General features: G+C 41.3%; 1 protein-coding gene across 4 annotated transcripts in view; it reads right to left on the bottom strand.

The window, feature by feature from the left end:
- The window catches only part of Sptbn1 (spectrin beta, non-erythrocytic 1), a 188551-nt gene that overhangs the window by 46719 nt on the left and 123373 nt on the right, over nt 1–18459 (bottom strand). For all 4 annotated transcript variants that reach the window (XR_011372528.1, XM_070025629.1, XM_070025627.1 and 1 more), the window contains 7 exons: nt 12069–12242; nt 8571–8662; nt 7020–7100; nt 6593–6708; nt 3211–3323; nt 2332–2519; nt 225–342 (listed from right to left, as the gene is read on the bottom strand). Coding sequence is in view for 3 of the 4 variants with exons in the window: in XM_070025629.1 (XP_069881730.1) it covers nt 225–342; nt 2332–2519; nt 3211–3323; nt 6593–6708; nt 7020–7100; nt 8571–8662; nt 12069–12242 (882 nt within the window). In the remaining variant the exon portion in view is untranslated. The remainder of the gene's footprint in view (nt 1–224; nt 343–2331; nt 2520–3210; nt 3324–6592; nt 6709–7019; nt 7101–8570; nt 8663–12068; nt 12243–18459) is intronic.

Here is an 18459-nt window from a genome sequence, read left to right as displayed (position 1 = left end):
AAATAAGTTGGGTGTGGTGGTGCACACCACCTAGCCGTGTAGGAGGATAAGGTATGACAATTGTTGTCTGGGGATGGCCTCAGGAAAAACAAAACAAAACAAAACACGCCCACCACAGACTCTACTAAAAAACAACTAAGGAGTAAAATGAAATAAAGAAATTATAAAAGAAAAATCCAAAATCTGTAGGTCAGGGCCAAAACAGGACTTTTTGTGTCAGTTACCTTGTTGATATCAGAGATGAGCTTGCCCTCTCTCGGCATGTAGACCTTCTGATTGTTGGCCCTCATCTTGCTCTGAATAGTGAAGAGTAGCACTTCCAAGTTTCCCTTTTCAGTAAATCTGAACATAGAGGAAGTCAGCCATAAGCATTAGTTACTGTGTTCATTTGCAACTGGAGGACAAAATTTTTTTACCTACGCAGAGAATTTTAAAAGCCATTTATCTCTGGTGTGATGTTATCAGCTGTGTGTATTAGAGAGACGGCAGTTCTTCCAAACCTTGGAATATGCCAAAGGAATTTTTTGCAGTCATTTGTTGTTGTCAAAGGCACAAGATAACTTTTTTTTTTTTTTTTTTTGGGGGGTGGGGGTCCGGTCGTGGGGCCTGAACTCTGGGCCTGGGCGCTGTTCCTCAGCTCTTCAACTCAAGGCTAGCGCTCTACCACTTGAGCCACAGTGCCACTTCTGGCTTTTTTCTTTTTGCTTATGTGGTGCTGAGGAATTGAACCCAGGGCCTCATGCATGCAAGGCAAGCGCTTTACCACTGAGCCACCTTCCCAGCCCCACAAGATACTTTTTTAATTAGTCACAAGCAAGGTTTAATCCATACGTCTGGGACAATAGGCTTCTTTCATTTAGAGAGTATGGGCCACTGTATTCAATAGAATTATTTCAAATGTCTACTTAGTGTATTTGTCAGTTGTTTCCAGAGACTTCACCAAGAAATGCAATTTGAGTTCTCAAATAAAATAAAGAATACTTCTGGAATTATAGTAAACAAAGTAAAGTCCACAGTCTTTATTTAAGAATTATAGTTGGTGGGACAAAATAAATTATCCAGTTCGCTAGGCATTCACACACAGTGAGACCAAAGGAGGATACTCTTAGGAGACGAACAGAAAGGCACAATGCCTATGTGCATCTGATTATGTAGAATAATATTTATCAAAACGAACTACAGGAAATGGAAACGAGAGGTTTTTTTATTTTTTGCTGTTTTTTTGTTTTCTGTCCCTTTTGTCCTGTTTGTTTGTATGCCTCTGGGAGCGTAAGTAAGGTGAGGCACAGAAATGGAGGGACAAAAGGTGAACAAATGCAGCAATGGTACTCACTGGACACTGTTAAAAATAAACATACAACTTGTGGGTAGGCATGGGAGGGAAAACCTGGGAAGGGGTGACGCTGTCCAAAAAGAAATGTACTCTTTACCTAACTTCTATAACTGTAACACTCTGTACATCATCTTTGTAACAATTAAAAAATTAAAAAGAATTACGGTTGGGCATTGGTAGGTCATGCCTAAAATATTAGTTAGGAAACAGAGATTAGGGTCTAGGCTATTCTGGGCAAAAGTGAGATCCTATCTCAAAAAATAACAAGAGCAAAAAAAGGGCTAAAGTATGGCTCAGGTGATAAAGTGCCTGCCTTGTGATAAAGCACAAAGCCTGATCAAACACTAGTATCACCCTCTCCCTTAGAAAAGGAGTCAAAGTTATATGAAAAAATCACTTTGCTGGACAATAAAACCGGATCTGAACTGATCAGGAGCTACTGTCTTTAACACAGTACTAATGTGTATACATTTTGCTATGGCTATTTACTGGGCTTGATTCTAAGGTACTGTTGCAGACTCACTTGAAGTCTAACACTGGATAGCACACTTTCTGCGTCCTTTTTCTCCTCCCTTTTTTGAGATAGGGTCTTCCTATGCAGCCCATCCTGGCTTCAAACTCAGGATCCTCCTATCTCTTCCTGAGTGCTAGGATTGCAGGCATGTGCCATTGTGCTTGGTTTCTCTCTGCTGACTTTCTTAAATTCAAGAAAACATGGTATTTTGATGGACAGTCAGCACGAAGATTTTGGAGAAGGGACTGGGGACCTGTATCATTCCTTAGGCTTCTCTCTTTTCCTTACCTCACTGGCACATTCCTACTGAAAACGGCTTGGAAGAGCATGATTTATGGTAACACAGTAACACGGAACTAAGAGGATAAAAAGAATCAGGACAGGCCACAGGTGAGAGGCACTCAAGAGATGAAATCACAAATGTCTGAAATCAGAGGGCCACTGGCTGCTATTTTCCCCTCTTCTATAACAATGTGCATCTTACTTGGGTGGTTTCTCCACAGTGCGGTAAGTGTTGAATGCCTGAAGCTGCTGTTGAACCCCGACCAGAGAATTGGCAAATTTGCGATTGTTCAGAATAATGATGGTTTGTTCAATCCATTCCAAAAGGTCAGAGGCAAGTGATTCATACTTTTCAATCATTTTTTCTGTTTCAATGGCGTTGTCAAGCACCTGTAAACAACAGTTAGAAAAACTGAACATCAAGATGCAAATAACATCACCACACAAAGAAAACATGACTGTTAAACCCATATGAACACAGGCACTTAGATGACTGGCTTTGAAACAGTTCTGTGCCACTTTGGCAGAAGAGCATTTTAACTCAACCATTTACAAATAGGCATGTAGCCTGAGTCTATTATTTTGAGCAATGACAGCTGAACTCTCAAATTCTTAGAGAAGTAAAAGGGCTCTTTTTTTTCAGCTTGATTCCATCTCATGAATTTTTCCTTCTACTGCACAAGGGAAGACAATGTAATCTAGTCTAAAGTGGTTTGAAAAATATAACAGGTGAACACACAAAGTAAAAAAATATATGATGGAGGCTTTTTCATTTAGAGAGAGTAGGGTTTCATGGCCATGACATTAACCACCCCAATCAGACTGCAACGCCCAATTTTCTGGAAAGGGTGAGAAGAGAAGTTTTTATATCTGAGATCCCCTTCAACTCTCTCTAGACATTTCATCCATCAATCTGCCTCTTAGTACCCCTGAGGAAGAAGCAGCTTCTCCTGGTATTCTGCTACTTATGAGGCCATCCCAAGCTACTATGTTTGCTACTGGCAAATTTGGGTGCATGGAATGAGAAGGGGCTCAGCTATAGTACAGGAAGACAGAACTCACTAAATCGGTGTGAGCTCACCTTTCCAATTCGTTTTCCCTCAACAGCCAAGGCCTTCATCTTAGAGAAGTAGTGGTAGTAAGTCACCACGTAAGTGATAATAGACTTCTCATCAGGGTGGTCCACACTGATATCTGAAACGCAGAGAAGAATTTGTTGAGGGCTGTGCTCACAATGCCACCCAGGCAGCAGGAATAAGCTGAAATAACTGTACTCATTTTGAGGATAATAAGAATGAAAGCAAATCACTGATTCACTGAACCCTAGAATATATACAACATGCCTGCTACAGACACCATGCTGATCTCCCTGCTGTCTTATCTCAATCCTTAACACCAAATCTCTAATACCCTATCTCTGCTCATGGCACCAGAATCTCTCTGCCTAACCTCAGTCTTCAGTCATCTATTTCTCCTTATCATCTATTTCTTTTTTTTCTTTATTGTGATTGATTACATAATTTCCCAAATTTCACAGTATTGTGGGATAGTGATTATCATCTATTTCTTATTGTCTCTCAGGGTTCCGACACTGAGTGACATAACCAGTCACATAACCAGACCTGGACAATGCTCCCTCTCTGGGGAGTACTGTCCTCCTGACTGTACACAATGTACCCAGACGGACCTAAGAGCACAGCACAAACACATTTTCCTATCGCTAAAGTATTCAAAAGTGCCCTTCGGTCTGAAGAATTAAGAGTAAGCCCTTTAGTGTTCTAGAATTGGGCTCTAACTTTTCTTCTCTTTTTCATTTACCTATTCTTCAAATATTTATCAGGCTTCTAAATACCAAGTAATGTGCATTCCTAATTTGACAGCCTACTACTTCTCTTTCGATACCTTATCCCTGAACCAAACATGATTCGCTCCATTTTCCAGGCATGTCCCATATTTTCCAATATGGATGGCTCTCCTTCCTTCTTCACAACTTGCTTTGCTTAAAGGGGCCTTTTACATTCCATCCCTCAACAGAGCAAATGTTACACCCCAACACAGCCTCTTTTCATTCTCATAGCTGGGAATTATTGCCTCCCTTGTTCCCTTAGGATTCTGCTTGAGATCACATAGTCCACTTTCTGACTGTCATTATTTATTTGTGTTTTATTTGCCTACACATGTCAATTACTAAGGAAAGAACTTTGCCTTGGTCCCTTAGTCCATTCCACTTTCCTAGTGTGCTTTCTGCACAAAGTGGGTCATCATCAATAAACACTTATTGAGAGAGTAGGTGAATGAATATGAATGACAAATAGGCAATACTGAGGAAGCACTAAGCCCCATACAGATTGACAACAGGACATACATGATGGTTCTCAATAGTTGAATCAGGCTCTTTCTCAGTATATATTCATAACTATATCTGCATTCCTATTCTCCAAAAGACCTTGAGTGAGATGATTGTTTTTTATCAGTTGGGTGCTGGAAGCTCACTTCTATAGTCCTAGCTACTCAGGAGGCTAGACCTTGCTTTGAAGCCAGCTCAGACAGGAAAATCCATGAGACCATATCCACAATTAACCACCAAAAAAAAAAAGCTAGCAGCAGAGCTGTGGCTCAATTGGTAGCAAACCAGCCTTGAGTAAAAAAGCTAAGTGACAATGTACAGGCTCAGAGTTCGAGTCCTAACATTGGCATGTGCATGTGCGTGTGTGTGCGCGTACACACACACACACACACAGACACACACACACACACACAGACACACACACACACACACAGAGTTTTTCTTATTTTAAGCATGAGAACAGTAGGGCACAGAGCAGGGATCCCAATCTAGGTTCACCAAGGCAGCCAGTGCTAATGAGATCGAGAACACAGCTACTGCTCCTACCTAAGGACTCTATCACCTCGGTCCCATCAAAATGTGTCCAAAGGAGAGAACTGAAGGACAGCCAGGGGGGGAGGGGGGGGGGAGAAGAGAGCAAGCCATTCATGCAATTTAATAAACAGAAACATCAACACAGTGGAGAGACTGTGGAACCAAAATTGGTTTTCTAACTTGTCTACAAGTGAATAACTAGTAATACTTGGGTGTTTGGGGCTAAGAATAACTATGAATCAGGAATAAACCCTCCCTCAGGATATGGCATCAGCTGCTGTTGTTAGCTCCTGTACTGTCATCTGAGCAACATCAATGCCCTTTTTATATTAGAAAGATGAACATATGAGCAAGTTATTAAAAACTTTTGTCAGTGTGACAGAAAAAAAAAAAGGTTACTTGTAAAAGCACAAAGTGCTAGGGCACAGAAAAATCTCCTTCCCATAGTAATGAAGGGGTTAAACACAAAGATTTACTGTAACTCAAGTAATTTTAGCTTTCTGTTTATATTGAGAAATCATTTAATGGGTAAGCACAAAGATAATTTTATCTCAGCTTCCTGTAGTAGACATATCAGTGCATCTGATACACTGGAGAGTAGCAAAAAAACCAGCTTGGCAGTCCCCTGACCTCCATCTGCCCTTGGGGAGCTAAGCTTCCTGTTTTATATTTATCACAACTTTCAACTTTCATTCAAACACTCCTCCCCCTCCCTCCACTCTCCCTCTAATATTTGCTCATAACTGAGAGGAACTATAAACCTCGAGCATTGCAAACAAATCTATTTTAAATGCTTCTCAACATTAGAAAAAATTCCTAAGAGCCCATACTGCACTGAAACCTAGATGAGAACCCAGTGGGCTGCCCCACAAAGGTGAGCTCTGTGCTACCTCGTCAGACTGTGAGCTGCTGCAGAGAGTGACAGGCAGAGCCATCAGTTCCAGGCAGAGAATGGGAGGTAGTCAAATACATGAAAATAAAACTGTGAGAACTGCTTCTTCTATCATACATTCCCCGAATACCATCTTCCTAGTGTAAGCTCTCAGTTGCTCACAAGCAAAGTACAGCCTCCTAATGAGGTTCATGTCCCAATTTCCACCTATTACAAAGCATCCCCTTCCCCTCAATTGAATGTCAATCAACAAGCATTCATTGAGTGCCTATATAGGTTGTCTACTGTTAGAGCTGGTGCTAAGATCCACCAACAACTCTCCACTACCTGCTGAACAACCTCAAAAGTTTTTAACCTTTGGGGCCCTTAACTTCCTTGTCCTTCCCTGGTATATTTCTTACTGGGATAGGACTTCCACTAAATCCTTGGTCCTCAAACTTGCTTTCCTCCTTCCTGGTCCATTTCCTTTATACCTGATGCTTCGTGTTCCTTTTCACACTGTTTTAAGTCATTCTCAACTTCCAAAACCTTGTCCAATGTCATCCTTCTCCTATATCCTTAGTTCCTATAACCAAATATTTAAGCTCCTCTTCTTTAGCTAATTCCCAAAGCCATACTGCACACCAATACAAATCAGATTTTGTTATTAACCCTTTGACACTAACCACCAAGCATTCATATAATTCTTACCTTCAGGATCCAACAGTTTAGTGAGGCCGAGGTGCTGTTCTGCCAGGTTAAATGCATTCTGAAGATTGTAGTGTGCATTGGATTTCTTCAGTTTATCAAAATCTATCAGGTCAGGCCTATACACAACAACAAAGGAAACAACAAAAATTATGTCCTGGAAATACATCCTATAACTAAATGAGATGTAATTATTGCTGATACTGAGATATGATTTTTAATGTTAAAACAGCTACTATGTTGTGAAAAACTACAAGATTAGAATTCATGTATTCTCTAATATTTTCTCCTTCTGGAATGAAGAAATTTCCACTGTGATGCAAAAATCAGAGGCAACGGATATGAGACTCAAAGGTCACCCTTATTTGCTATAGAAGAATGTCAGCAAATATTCTACCCTATTGTGGTCAACTTGAATTCTTCAACTTACCGGTGCTTGTGTATTAGTGCATTAAACGCCATACCATCTCTCCAGCTAGTGGTAAAATTGTGAATGTTGACATTGGGGTATCTGCCAAAGACAAAGTGTAAGAGAAAAGCCACAGAATTACCAAATAAAAGTTTATACTTTTGCTCAATACAGTACTTAAAAAAGAAAAATATTTCTTTTTTTTTTTTTTTTTTTGGGGGGGGGTCCAGTCATGGGGCCTGAACTCTGGGCCTGGGTACTGTCCCTCAGCTCTTCAGCTCAAGGCTAGCGCTCTACCACTTGAGCCACAGCGCCACTTCTGGCTTTTTTCTTTTTGCTTATGTGGTGCTGAGGAATCGAACCCAGGGCCTCAGGCATGCAAGGCAAGCACTCTACCACTAAGCCAACTTCCCAGCCCCAAGAAAAATATTTCTAAGCATAGTAAAATCCAAGGCAGCAAATATCAATTAAGATAATGACAGGGTACGAATCTTTTCAAATAGGATTTTTATACAATGAAAATAAATATACAGCTGTGTAGCTTCTTCTGTACGTTAATTCAATCTCACAAAAGTCGTGAACTATGTCCTAGATTTAAACTGCTACTTATTTAGGAAAGAGTGACCACAACTTTGACATGGTTGAGACTTTCTTGCTTCTGCTGGCTTTCTAGTCTACTTACTAAGACCCTGGGATTTCAAGTCACTGGATCTTAATTCACAAGCCACTCTGGGACAAGGAATGACAGTTTTTTTTGTCTTACTTCATTTAATTGAACAAAGTTTTAGAAAATACAGTACCTCCCTAAAAATGTTCCTTGGTTTGTAACTTAACCCCCAATGAATCAGCTAGGGTATGTCATACTAGTTATTAATAATTTATACTTGTGGTTGATTAAAGGCTCATGCCTGACTTGACCTGCTTATTAGGCAATATGTACTTCACGTTCATTAGTTATAGCTACCTCTAGTTTTTACAGTAACTCAAATTAACCAGATATAAAAGCACTTTTCATTAAGAACTTATGACCCTAAGCCAATTTGATCTAAACAGACTCGATGAGAAGTTTGCAGGCTTAATATAAGCTGAACTCAGACAACTTCAATGATAATCAAAATAAGGCAGTTCTCTAAAAAATATCCTCACTAAATTTTAGTGTGAGAATAAAAGGAAGGGAAGCAGGAGGCAGATGATACGCAGCAATTACTGTTAAGTTTACTGCATAAAGCTCTCCAAAACAGCAGAAATTAGGGGGAGGAGAAAACTGCATTTTTAAAACATGGTGGGTATGACTCTTAAAAGTACCCCCAGGATTTAAAAATCCAAAATATAATGGTCTCTGGAGCTTCCGGAGCAACTGATTGAGGAAAAATGACAGGTCCAAAATATAAATCAAAACTCCTTCTATTCCATTCCGAGAACTAGCTGAAATGCCAACATAGCAACCGCTTCTGTGTTAACAAGACTACTAAATGAAAGCCGAGGAGAAGATACTGTCAACACTTTATAAGTGACTGCAGTGGCTTTAATCCTGGAACACACAGCCCTAGTGCCCTTTGCATTCCCACTCACCCAGCTGTCTTCATCTGGCACCACAACAGCAATGCATCCTTGGCAGACTTCTTCTCTTTATTATCTTCAGTTTCTACACTGATATCTTGGATCTAAGATGTACAAAGGGATATTACATGAACAGATGGATCAGCGGCTTAATAGTCACTGAAGAACAGATCTGCATTTATATACAGAGTAAAAAAGACCTCACCCTGAAGATTACATGTTATGTCTATCAATAAAAACTGTATCCTCAAGTCCGAGATCACCTTAGAAACACCAGCCAGAACTGAGTTTCCTACTTTGCATACAGATACAGCTAAAGAGGAGATGATCTACTTGCATATTTTCCTACTAGAGGTTGTTCATGTCCCCAAGAGAGCCCATCTTTCCTGTGATAAGCTAGCAGCACACTGGTGCCCACAGTCATCTGGAACCTTGTCAGCACCTGGAGAAACGTTGGCTGTGGTTTTTCATAACCATTTTCACACTAAGATTAGACTCCAATGATGAAGATATTATGTGCCCTATGTCCCGAAAGCTGATCCAAACTCCCAAGGTAGTGTATTTAAATACTGTGCTTCTATGGTCTACATTTCAAGTACTGCACAAGCCAAAGTTCAACATTATACATGAAGCCTGCTCTACGGGTACCAAAACCTGGGCCTGACCTGAGGCTCCACCATTGGATTACCTCAGTATCTCCATCTTAGGCATGGCAGTAACAATGACTACATTTCCATTTTTGGATTAGGAGCCAGCATCCAGTTATGTGATTGTAGACTAATATTCTAAATAGCCTTTAGTCTGTAGTTTTTATCATGTAATTGAACTTGAGATAGGACTGGAAGCGGATGTTGTGGCCTAGGAGGCCTTTTTTTTTTTTCTTTAATGCTGGTCCTGGGGCTTGGAACTCAGGGCCTAGGTGCTGTCCCTGAGTCTCTGTGCTCAAGGCTAATAATACTCTACCATTTGAGCCACAGCCCCACTTCTAACTTTTTCTGAGTAGTTTATTGGAGGTAAGAGTCTCACAGACTTTGTTGCCCTTAGCTGGCTTTGAACCGCAATCCTCAGATCTCAGCCTCCTGAGCTTCTAGGATTACAGGAATAGGCCACCAGCACCTGGCTTAAGAAGTCTTCTTTAACCTTCTGGATCTAACCATTCCAAGTTTTGCTGCCCTTCCTCTTGTCAGATCTCTCTCCATGTAAGCTACAAATACCTCCCAGAATTCCTTCTGAGATTTCTAGAGCTAGGAGGAAAAAATATCTAAGGTTAAAAAGTTATAAACCTATTTTTAAAAAACCTAAGAATTCAAATAACCACTTTAAAAAAACACATTTCTAATTGTGGCAAGAATATGAAGTGCAAATCTACAGAAACCCTAAATTCTTCTTAGATTCATTAGCTCTTAAGCAGAAAATGAATGTGAAAGAATGTTGCAAACTCACAGGGAAAGGCAGGCTCGATCTTTATGCATTAAATACTACTGTCAGCTTCTCTGTGAAGAAAGCCATCTGTTTCCAGATATGTCCATACAGAAATAAATTCTAGCTACTGTCAGTATTTAATAGGTTCCTACTATGAATATATAGGATAGTATGTCCTAGAAGCTAAAGAGAACACACACACACACACACACACACGTGTACTTTTGGGCTGAGAATTCCACATTCCACAGGCGAAAGGAGAAATACTTCTGTATCTATATTCAAGAGTTGGGAGAAGAGCTATTTGTGGACACGTGGAGAAAATTCACAGAGGAGACAAGATGAGTTAAGTCTCACATGAGATAGAAATCAACACATATCTGTAGACTAAGTGACCATCCAATAAAACTACTGGAAGAAGCTGAGTCATGACAGACACTAACACTGCAGGTCACGCACTAACATTGGCACCCTATGCCTCTCACCTAGAACAGAGAAAATCCACATTGGAATATACACACTGACGTATAGGAAAAGGCACACTGCCAAGGTCTCAACCTAATCTGTGCTGAGAATCCCAATTCAGATTCATAGCTGGAAGGGGGTGTGTGCTGGCTTCCTGACATGGGCACTGATCTGCCATCAGAGGTGACAGTGGATGATGTCCTTCCATATTCGGATCACCACGTGCCTAAAGCAATACAAGCACAGTGCAGTGCTTTACTCTCCAAAACTGGTGACTGTCCTGTCAACTTTGCTGGCATAAGACATAAGAACAATAATTGGTAAATGATATTCACTACATTTTCAAATCATTTAGGAGTGCATAGAAAATGTACCTATAAGTTTTGTGTGTGTGAAACCAAAAGGCCTTGATTGTTGCAATTAACTCTATAAGCAATGGCATCTTTCACAGACTTAAGTAATTAGAATCCCTGCAGTTGGACCCTGGGAATCTGAATTACTAAGCTTTCCCAATGGTGGCAGATAATCAGCTGAGGTTTGGGAACAAGCCAGTCAGGTCAGTGTCTCTTTCGGTTAATTTCACTTTAATCTCTTGCCCTTTAACACACACCCCTGCCCACAAGACTCCATTCTCAGGGAATGAAGAAGGAAAAAGGATTGGCCACAGGCTGGTTTCAGAGGTTTAATAAGATAGCTATAATTTGATATTTCTTCTGCTTTTTTTTTTTTTTGCAAAGTTTGTACTAACCCAGAAAAAAAATCAATTTTTATCAGAGATGAAAGTTGGTAAGCAGGAAGGAAAGGCACACAGAATACAGTCACCCAGGACATCTGTTTGCAGAGTAACCTGAAAACAGTTAAGAGTAAGAAATTTCTCCTCTATTTCAAATTTTTAATTGAAAAGTTATTAGCATGAAGAATGCCCCCGGAGACTGAAAAAATGAACCGGGACTCAAGAAGCTTCATCCTTAACAGTCTCAGAGTGCTCTGTCTTGGTCTGTCCTTGGTCTCTCCTTCTTCCCCTCCCACCATCAGAGCTCCCTCTCTCCCCTTTAGGGTACCTTCTCACTAATATACTTCCATAAAAATGATCAGAGTCAAACACATGTAAGGCTTTTCTCTTTCCCCTGAAAACAGCTTCCTCACATCCCAAGGAGAGTAAGATGAAAATGGTACAGCACACATGAGCCAGAACCCTAACAATTTCTCTCCAAAGTACTCCATAATGCATGGCACAATTGGGAGAAGTTAAGACAGTCTGGTACTAGTAACTTAGTATTAATATTATTATTATCATCTTTAACTTTTGTTCCTGAAAACCAAGTGGCCAAGATCAGACTTTTAGAGGTGTTGGAGAAGTGGTGGGCTGGGATGCCTTGTAGGTGTGCATCACTGGCAAGAGTCAGGAGTAGTAATACGCAGGAGGAAGCAGTAGCTTCTACATGCCTTCAAGGCCAGTCAGTCCAGTCCTAAGGGCTAGATGCCACATCTGCTCTGCAGTTCTGGTTCTGTGGTATGGTTTCAACCTGGACTTCCTGATCCCTCTGGAGGAAGCCAACTCCACCAGGATAGGATGCTTCTACCTGGGAGGCAGGCTTTACTTCTCTGGGCTGAGTTCCTTACCTGGAAGCGTAAGATGATGGTCCAAATGAGGCCAAGGGTCAGCCGGTGGTTCCCATCCACAATGTCGTGGGAACCCATGTTCTCAAGATGGACTCTCTGTTCCTTCAGGAACTGAAGGGCCTTGTCCACATTCTCCAGACAGTGGATGCGCATTCTTCCCTTGGTGGGTTTAGGCTGGAAACGAGAGAACACAGGGGGAACAGGTCATACAACAGTCTAGGGATGGGCCCCAGGCCACCAAAGTCTGTCACACACTGCTTCCCAAACCAAAAAGACCACAAGTTCATCTATTACAAGAGCAGTGTTTATGTCATAGCTTTAGAAAAATTCACTTAAAGGAATGGTAACCAATTACTCCTTAGGTTTGTTGAATCGTGGAAGTTACACAACTTACTACTGAGCACAGGAATGGGAAGTTTAGGAAAGTTCAGCAGTACCAACTGCTATCCACACAACTACTTCAGGTTTTTTTGTTTTGTTTTGGTTTGGTTTTTTGGATCGGTTGTGGGGCTTGAACTCTGGGCTTGGGTGCTGTCCCTCAGCTCTTCAGCTCAAGGTGAGTGCTCTACCACTTGAGCCACAGTGCCACTTCTGGTTTTCTAGTGGTTTACTGGAGAAAAGTCTCTCAGACTTTCCTGCTGGGGCTGGCTTTGAACCTTGATCCTCAGATCTCAGCCTCCTGAGAAGCTAGGATTACAGGCGTGAGCCACTGGCGCCCAGCTATTTCAGATTTTTTAATTGTTTTAAATGTGAACATAGTTTTGCCATCTGTAGACCTGGGTCATTTCCTAAGGTTGGCTCACAATGAAAATGGGACATTCCAGGCTGGGAATGTGGCTTAGTGGTAGAGTGCTTGCCTAGCATGCATGAAGCTCTGGGTTCGATTCCTCAGTATCACATAAACAGAAAAGGCTGGAAGTAGCACTAAGGCTCAAGTGGTAGAATGTTAGCCTTGAGCAAAAGAAGCTTAGGGTCAGTGCCCAGGCCCTGAGTTCAGTCCTCAGGACTGGCAAAGAAACAAAGAAAAAGAAAACGGGACATTTCCCCTGGCCCAAATTAAAAGAACTTTCATAACGCTTTTGTGAAGACAGGGAAGGGTTAAATAAAAAGGGATGACTCACTGAAAAGAAAGGAAAAGGGAGGAGGAAACAAGAATAGTCTAATTTGAATACCGCCCAAGTTCCTTTGTTTTACCCAGTTATACCAAAACCTAAACAAGGTCTTTGAAAGATGATCGTTTAAGTAAAGCAAAGGACATAAGCACATACAATGATATACTTACAATTAGTGTATCTCCACTATATGTACTACTTGTCTACCCAATTTGCTATTCTTACATATTTATTCACCACACACACACACACACACACACACACACACACACACACACACACACACACACACACACACACACACACACACACACACACACACACACACACACACACACACACTTACTTTTCAATGACTCATTATTATCTACCATGTCAAAAGCAAGCCCATGTCTCCTTCCCCTACTGTTCTATTTCCATCTGTCCCTCTTTGGTAGAGGCTACTCCTTGGGCTGATGTCATCATCTCACAAAGACCTGCCTGGCATGAGAACACATTTAACCTAGCTACGCAGAAGCTCCTTTCCATAGCCACCTCACTTTGGCTCACCCACCTTCCAAGGCTCCAGCCAAGGTACATCTTTCCCTCCTTGGAGGCATTTCCAATCATCCTGCTCTCACACGTCTCTTTCCTCAAAACCCCACACATTGGTGGTCTAGACCACAAAGCCCAGACTTGTTTCTTTTATTCTTGTTTCTTTTATTGCCCCAGTAACTTCCAATGGGACTGCTAGTTTTGACAAGAGAGCAAAGAAAATGCCTTGGGCTTCTGCTACACTACTCTTGATGGTTGTTTAGTTCCGTTCTGAACATAAGGCATGTGCACTGTGACCTGAAAACCCACCTACAAGTCAGCTGGCCTCATGGAGGAAAGGAGACCAGGTGGGCAGCAGTCAGATGCACACCAAAGTAAAGGTGGCAGCCAGCCCTGTGCTAGTATCTTGTCCATTTCCTGCCTTCCCTCTGTAGTTAAGAGCCTCAGTTATTCACTAGCTAGAAAACATCTTTAGGCAGGCTACTTGGATTACAAGTAGCCATGTCGAATCTGCCCAGTCTCAAGACAACTGTTATTTTTTGCTTTTTTCTTACAGAAAAAGAACACAGAGTGAAAGAACTCACTCTGACATTGAGGACATAAGGTTACAAGCTAAGGCCTTAAACAACTAGTTAATTCCACTTCTTTTGTAAGTTTTAGCAAGAATTTATTTTAATGTCACGGGGTTAAGGGAGAAATAGAAAAAGAAACATTTCCTGCTCCCCATGCAGGAAATAGGAATTAAAGACTCCATAAATTCTACTGTCAAACAATAGCAGTGGAAAAAGAAATGTTCCTACAAATCAAGTTTTGCACATAACAACAGCCTTCAACACATCCAAAAAAGAATAAAGGAGAATATTTTCTTTTTGGAAACTTCAAAACTAAAAAAAAATTAAGGTATTTGGGAAATATTAAAAATTGTTATTTGCTATGCCAGGTGACATGTCGTACATGAAAATTGAATAATCAAATAAGGCAGGAAAACCATTACATGTGAAATGAAATAGAAAGGGGAGACTTCAATCTCAAGTTCTGCTTGATGCTGGTGGTCTCTCTTTCCAAGGTCTACCCACCAGCCTCCTGCCATCACACCAGGTCTCCTCTCGGGAGGAGATGTGTGCAAGGGTCGATGCTGCCTTGGTGAAGTGGGTAAGGCTGCTCCTCTGGGTAAGAAACACATGACTCTGCACATGGTGCTCACACATGTTCTTTGGCTTCTCTCCATCATCTCCTGGATCACCTATCAATTCTCCTGGCTAAGACAGCACCTATACACAGCAGCCCCTGCTCTCAACCCTAGATGGCTTCATGGTAGAATGAGGCTTCTTGGTAAAGTCTGTTCAAAGGCAAGGGAAGGATTAGGTGCCCTTCTGTTTTTTCTCCTATCTTCCTTTTGCTCCCCTTGTCTTTCCTCTTCACTCCTCTCTCCCCTCCCGACTCCTTCTTTCACCTTCTCTTCTCTGCCAGTGTTTATGCACCCTGGAGCAGGACAGTGAGTGATCATCTCCCTGGGCTCCACCAGCTCAAAGGCAGAAATATTCTGCTGGGGTAGCAGGTGTTCCCATGAGCACACCTCCACCAGAGCACAAATGTTATTTCCTAACTAGATAAGCACAACTGTACAGGTGGTAGGAGGACATGAGAGGAGACAAGGAGTTAATAGGGACGGATGGCCTGGTTTCTACACAGCATAGCAGAGCACCACACTATTTTTTTTTTTTTTTTTTCAGAAAACCCAGATCCCGAATAAGCACTTGTCTGGCTCACATTCAGATAATGCAGTAGAGAAAGTCCTCTCAGTATCTCCTTCACACCACTAGCAAAGTATAAAATCTCAGTGGAACGTGTATGCACTTGCACGTGAACACAGGAAGGGAGTGATGGAGCTTTCCCACAGTATGGTGCATATTCTAGGACAACACAGTAGTGCTAACAGGCAATACTAGATGAGCTAAAGATTGTCCACTCCTTAACTTGGGGTTCATTTTGCTTAACATCAACTTATCTGACCATTTCTGCTTGTCTCAGACATAGGTTTTTTTTTCTTTCTTGCTATTGTGTCTAACATATTTATAAGATATTTCTTTGTTGCTTTGTATGTCCCTCCCCCATGATATTAACCCCTGTTTTCACTGTATTTGATGTTGATATAATTTGTGGAGGGGAAGGGGAAAAAAACAAATTGTTTAAATAGGGATACAGGTGGACCCATTGCACCAATAAGATGTACAAGATGTTATGTCAAAAATGAACTTTACAATTTTGGCGCGGGGGGGAGGAGTGGCGGGGGATGGGAAGGGGAAACAAAGGAGGAGGCAATAATGCTTGGTAAGAAATGCACTCATGGGCTGGGAAGGTGGTTCAGTGGTAGAGCGCTTGCCTTGCATGCATGAGGCCCTGGGTTTGATTCTCCAGCACCACATAAGCAAAAAGGAAAAAAGCCGGAAGTGGCGCTGTGGCTCAAGTGGTAGAGCACTAGCCTTGAGCTGAAGAGCTGAGGGACAGCACCCAGGACCAGAGTTCAGGTCCACGACTGGACCCCCCACCCAAAAAAAAAAAAAAAGAAAAAGAAAAAGAAAAAAGAAAGAAATGCACTCATTACCTTGCCCATGTAATTGTAACCCTCTGTACGGTATTTTCACAATAAAAAAAAGACTGCCCACTCCAAATCTGGACACAAATCAAGTCATCAAAGGCCAGCCATCAGAAGAATTATGGCACGAGACAAAGAAACATAAATCAAAATGGTATGCAAACGTTTTCTCACCAATGATTAGATAACACCAGAAGAAATGGTGAAAACAAAAATGAAATGAAGAGGGGGGAAGGAGTGTCAGTCCAAAAAGAGATGTACTCATGAACTGACTTGTGTTGTGTAGATGCACGCACATGTGTGATTTTCCTACTGTTCCTGGCCTTTACACCTTTAAAAAATACTAAATAGGAGTAAACTAGATTTATATGTTTTATGTTTTTGCTGGATAATGCTGTATAAGTAATGAATGATTTAAATACCAAAGTTGCAGTTTCTAGTAAATCACTTAATTCTTTATCTGTACAATGGGACTGCACAATTATCTCATCTGGTTGTTGTTGTTACTGTTTTTAATGGTTACTTTGGTCTGAACCAGGGGCTTGTGTTGCCTGGCAGGTGCTCAGCCTGAGTCATACCCTCAACCCTTGTGACATTCTTAAATCTAGTGTCTTTCCATTAGCAAAGGGCATCTCAAGTCATTTTCACCAAAAACTTCTACCTAAAAAAGGGGACTCTTCTCTCGCTATGCCACTTTTCACCAAACAATAACACATCTCTCTGTCCACAACAAAAATCCTCAGAGTCTAGAACTCTCCCAGGAAGAACCAGAAACACTGATGTGTATCAATGGAAAAGCAAACTTAGAGCTGGCAGAGAAATGTACCCAATTATAGGGATAACAATGTTATCTCCCAATCCTGAAAGACCATGTTAAATTCTGAATTCTAAAGAAAGGAAGAAAAGGGAAGGGGAATGACAAGGGAAAAAGAGAAGAAAGAGAGAAAGGGAAAGATAATAGAGAAACAATATGGTGCTAAGAAGATGTAAAAACATGGAGATCCTGGGAGTTGAAAGATTAGAAAACCAGACTAAAAAGCATGCTTTTTAACAAGGATTCAAACAACTGCTAATACTGCTACGTAGCAGTAAGGAATTTATACTGAGTTAAGTATTGTTTGATAAAAGTTACTTAATACTTCACTACAAAACCCTCACATTTCCAAAGAGCTCTCCCCACTTTCTTTCTTTCTTTCTTTTTTTGGGTCTGGTCATGGGGCCTGAACTCTGGGCCTGGGCGCTGTTCCTCAGCTCTTCAGCTCAAGGCTAGCACTCTACACCTTGAGCCACAGCGCCACTTCCGGCTTTTTTCTTTTTGCTTATGTAGTGCTGAGGAATCGAACCCAGGGCCTCACACATGCAAGGCAAGCACTCTACCTCTGAGCCACCTTCCCAGCCCTCTCCCCACTTTCATAATTGAAGCTCACCCATGGTCAGTGGACCATTACCCACCCACTTACCACAAACAGAACAAATAGCTGGCAAGGTTTGATGATGCACTGTTGGCACAACATAAGGGAGAGAGAATATCAAGATGAAAGCTAGCAGGACATGACACCACACACAAGAACTCCTAGCTTCTCAAGAGGCTGATACAAGAGGATCGGAAGTTTGAGGCTAGCCTGGGCAATTTATCAAGACCCTGCCCTCAAAATTAAATCATAAAAACAATGAAGAGAAGGCTCTGAGTATGAAGCTCAGTGGTAGAGCTCTTGCTTGGCGCATGAAGCCCTGGGCTCAATCCCAGAAGAAGAAAAAATAGAGTAAAGCTCAAGTACACCCAAGCTCCCTCATCTGTGTCTTATTTGCTTAAATGGGCTTCTCAAATTTCTAAAGCACATTATTTGTACAGTCCAGGAAGTGATAATTAAAAAAATTAATTTCAAAAGGTGATAATGATCTTACAAACTACACATAGAAACATGTCCATCAACTGCACAGTTTCCAAGCTGCAAAAATAATTTGATGCCATTTATGGAGCACTACAGTGTACATCTCTCTGTTAGGTGGTTTACAGATACTGTCTCATATAATCCTCACAATCACTATTCATGTCATTTTATAGATGAGGATATGATGGCCCAGAGAGATGAAGTCATCTGCCCAGTTCTTTAATGTGGTGACCTAAGACTTTAAAGCGCCTTCTTTT

This window comes from Dipodomys merriami, unplaced genomic scaffold (assembly GCF_024711535.1).
Source record: "Dipodomys merriami isolate MVZ:Mamm:240054 unplaced genomic scaffold, mDipMer1.0.p SCAF_17, whole genome shotgun sequence".
NCBI lineage: Eukaryota > Metazoa > Chordata > Mammalia > Rodentia > Heteromyidae > Dipodomys > Dipodomys merriami.
Note: the sequence above shows the minus strand (reverse complement) of the source record. Positions and strands in the feature narration are given on the sequence as shown.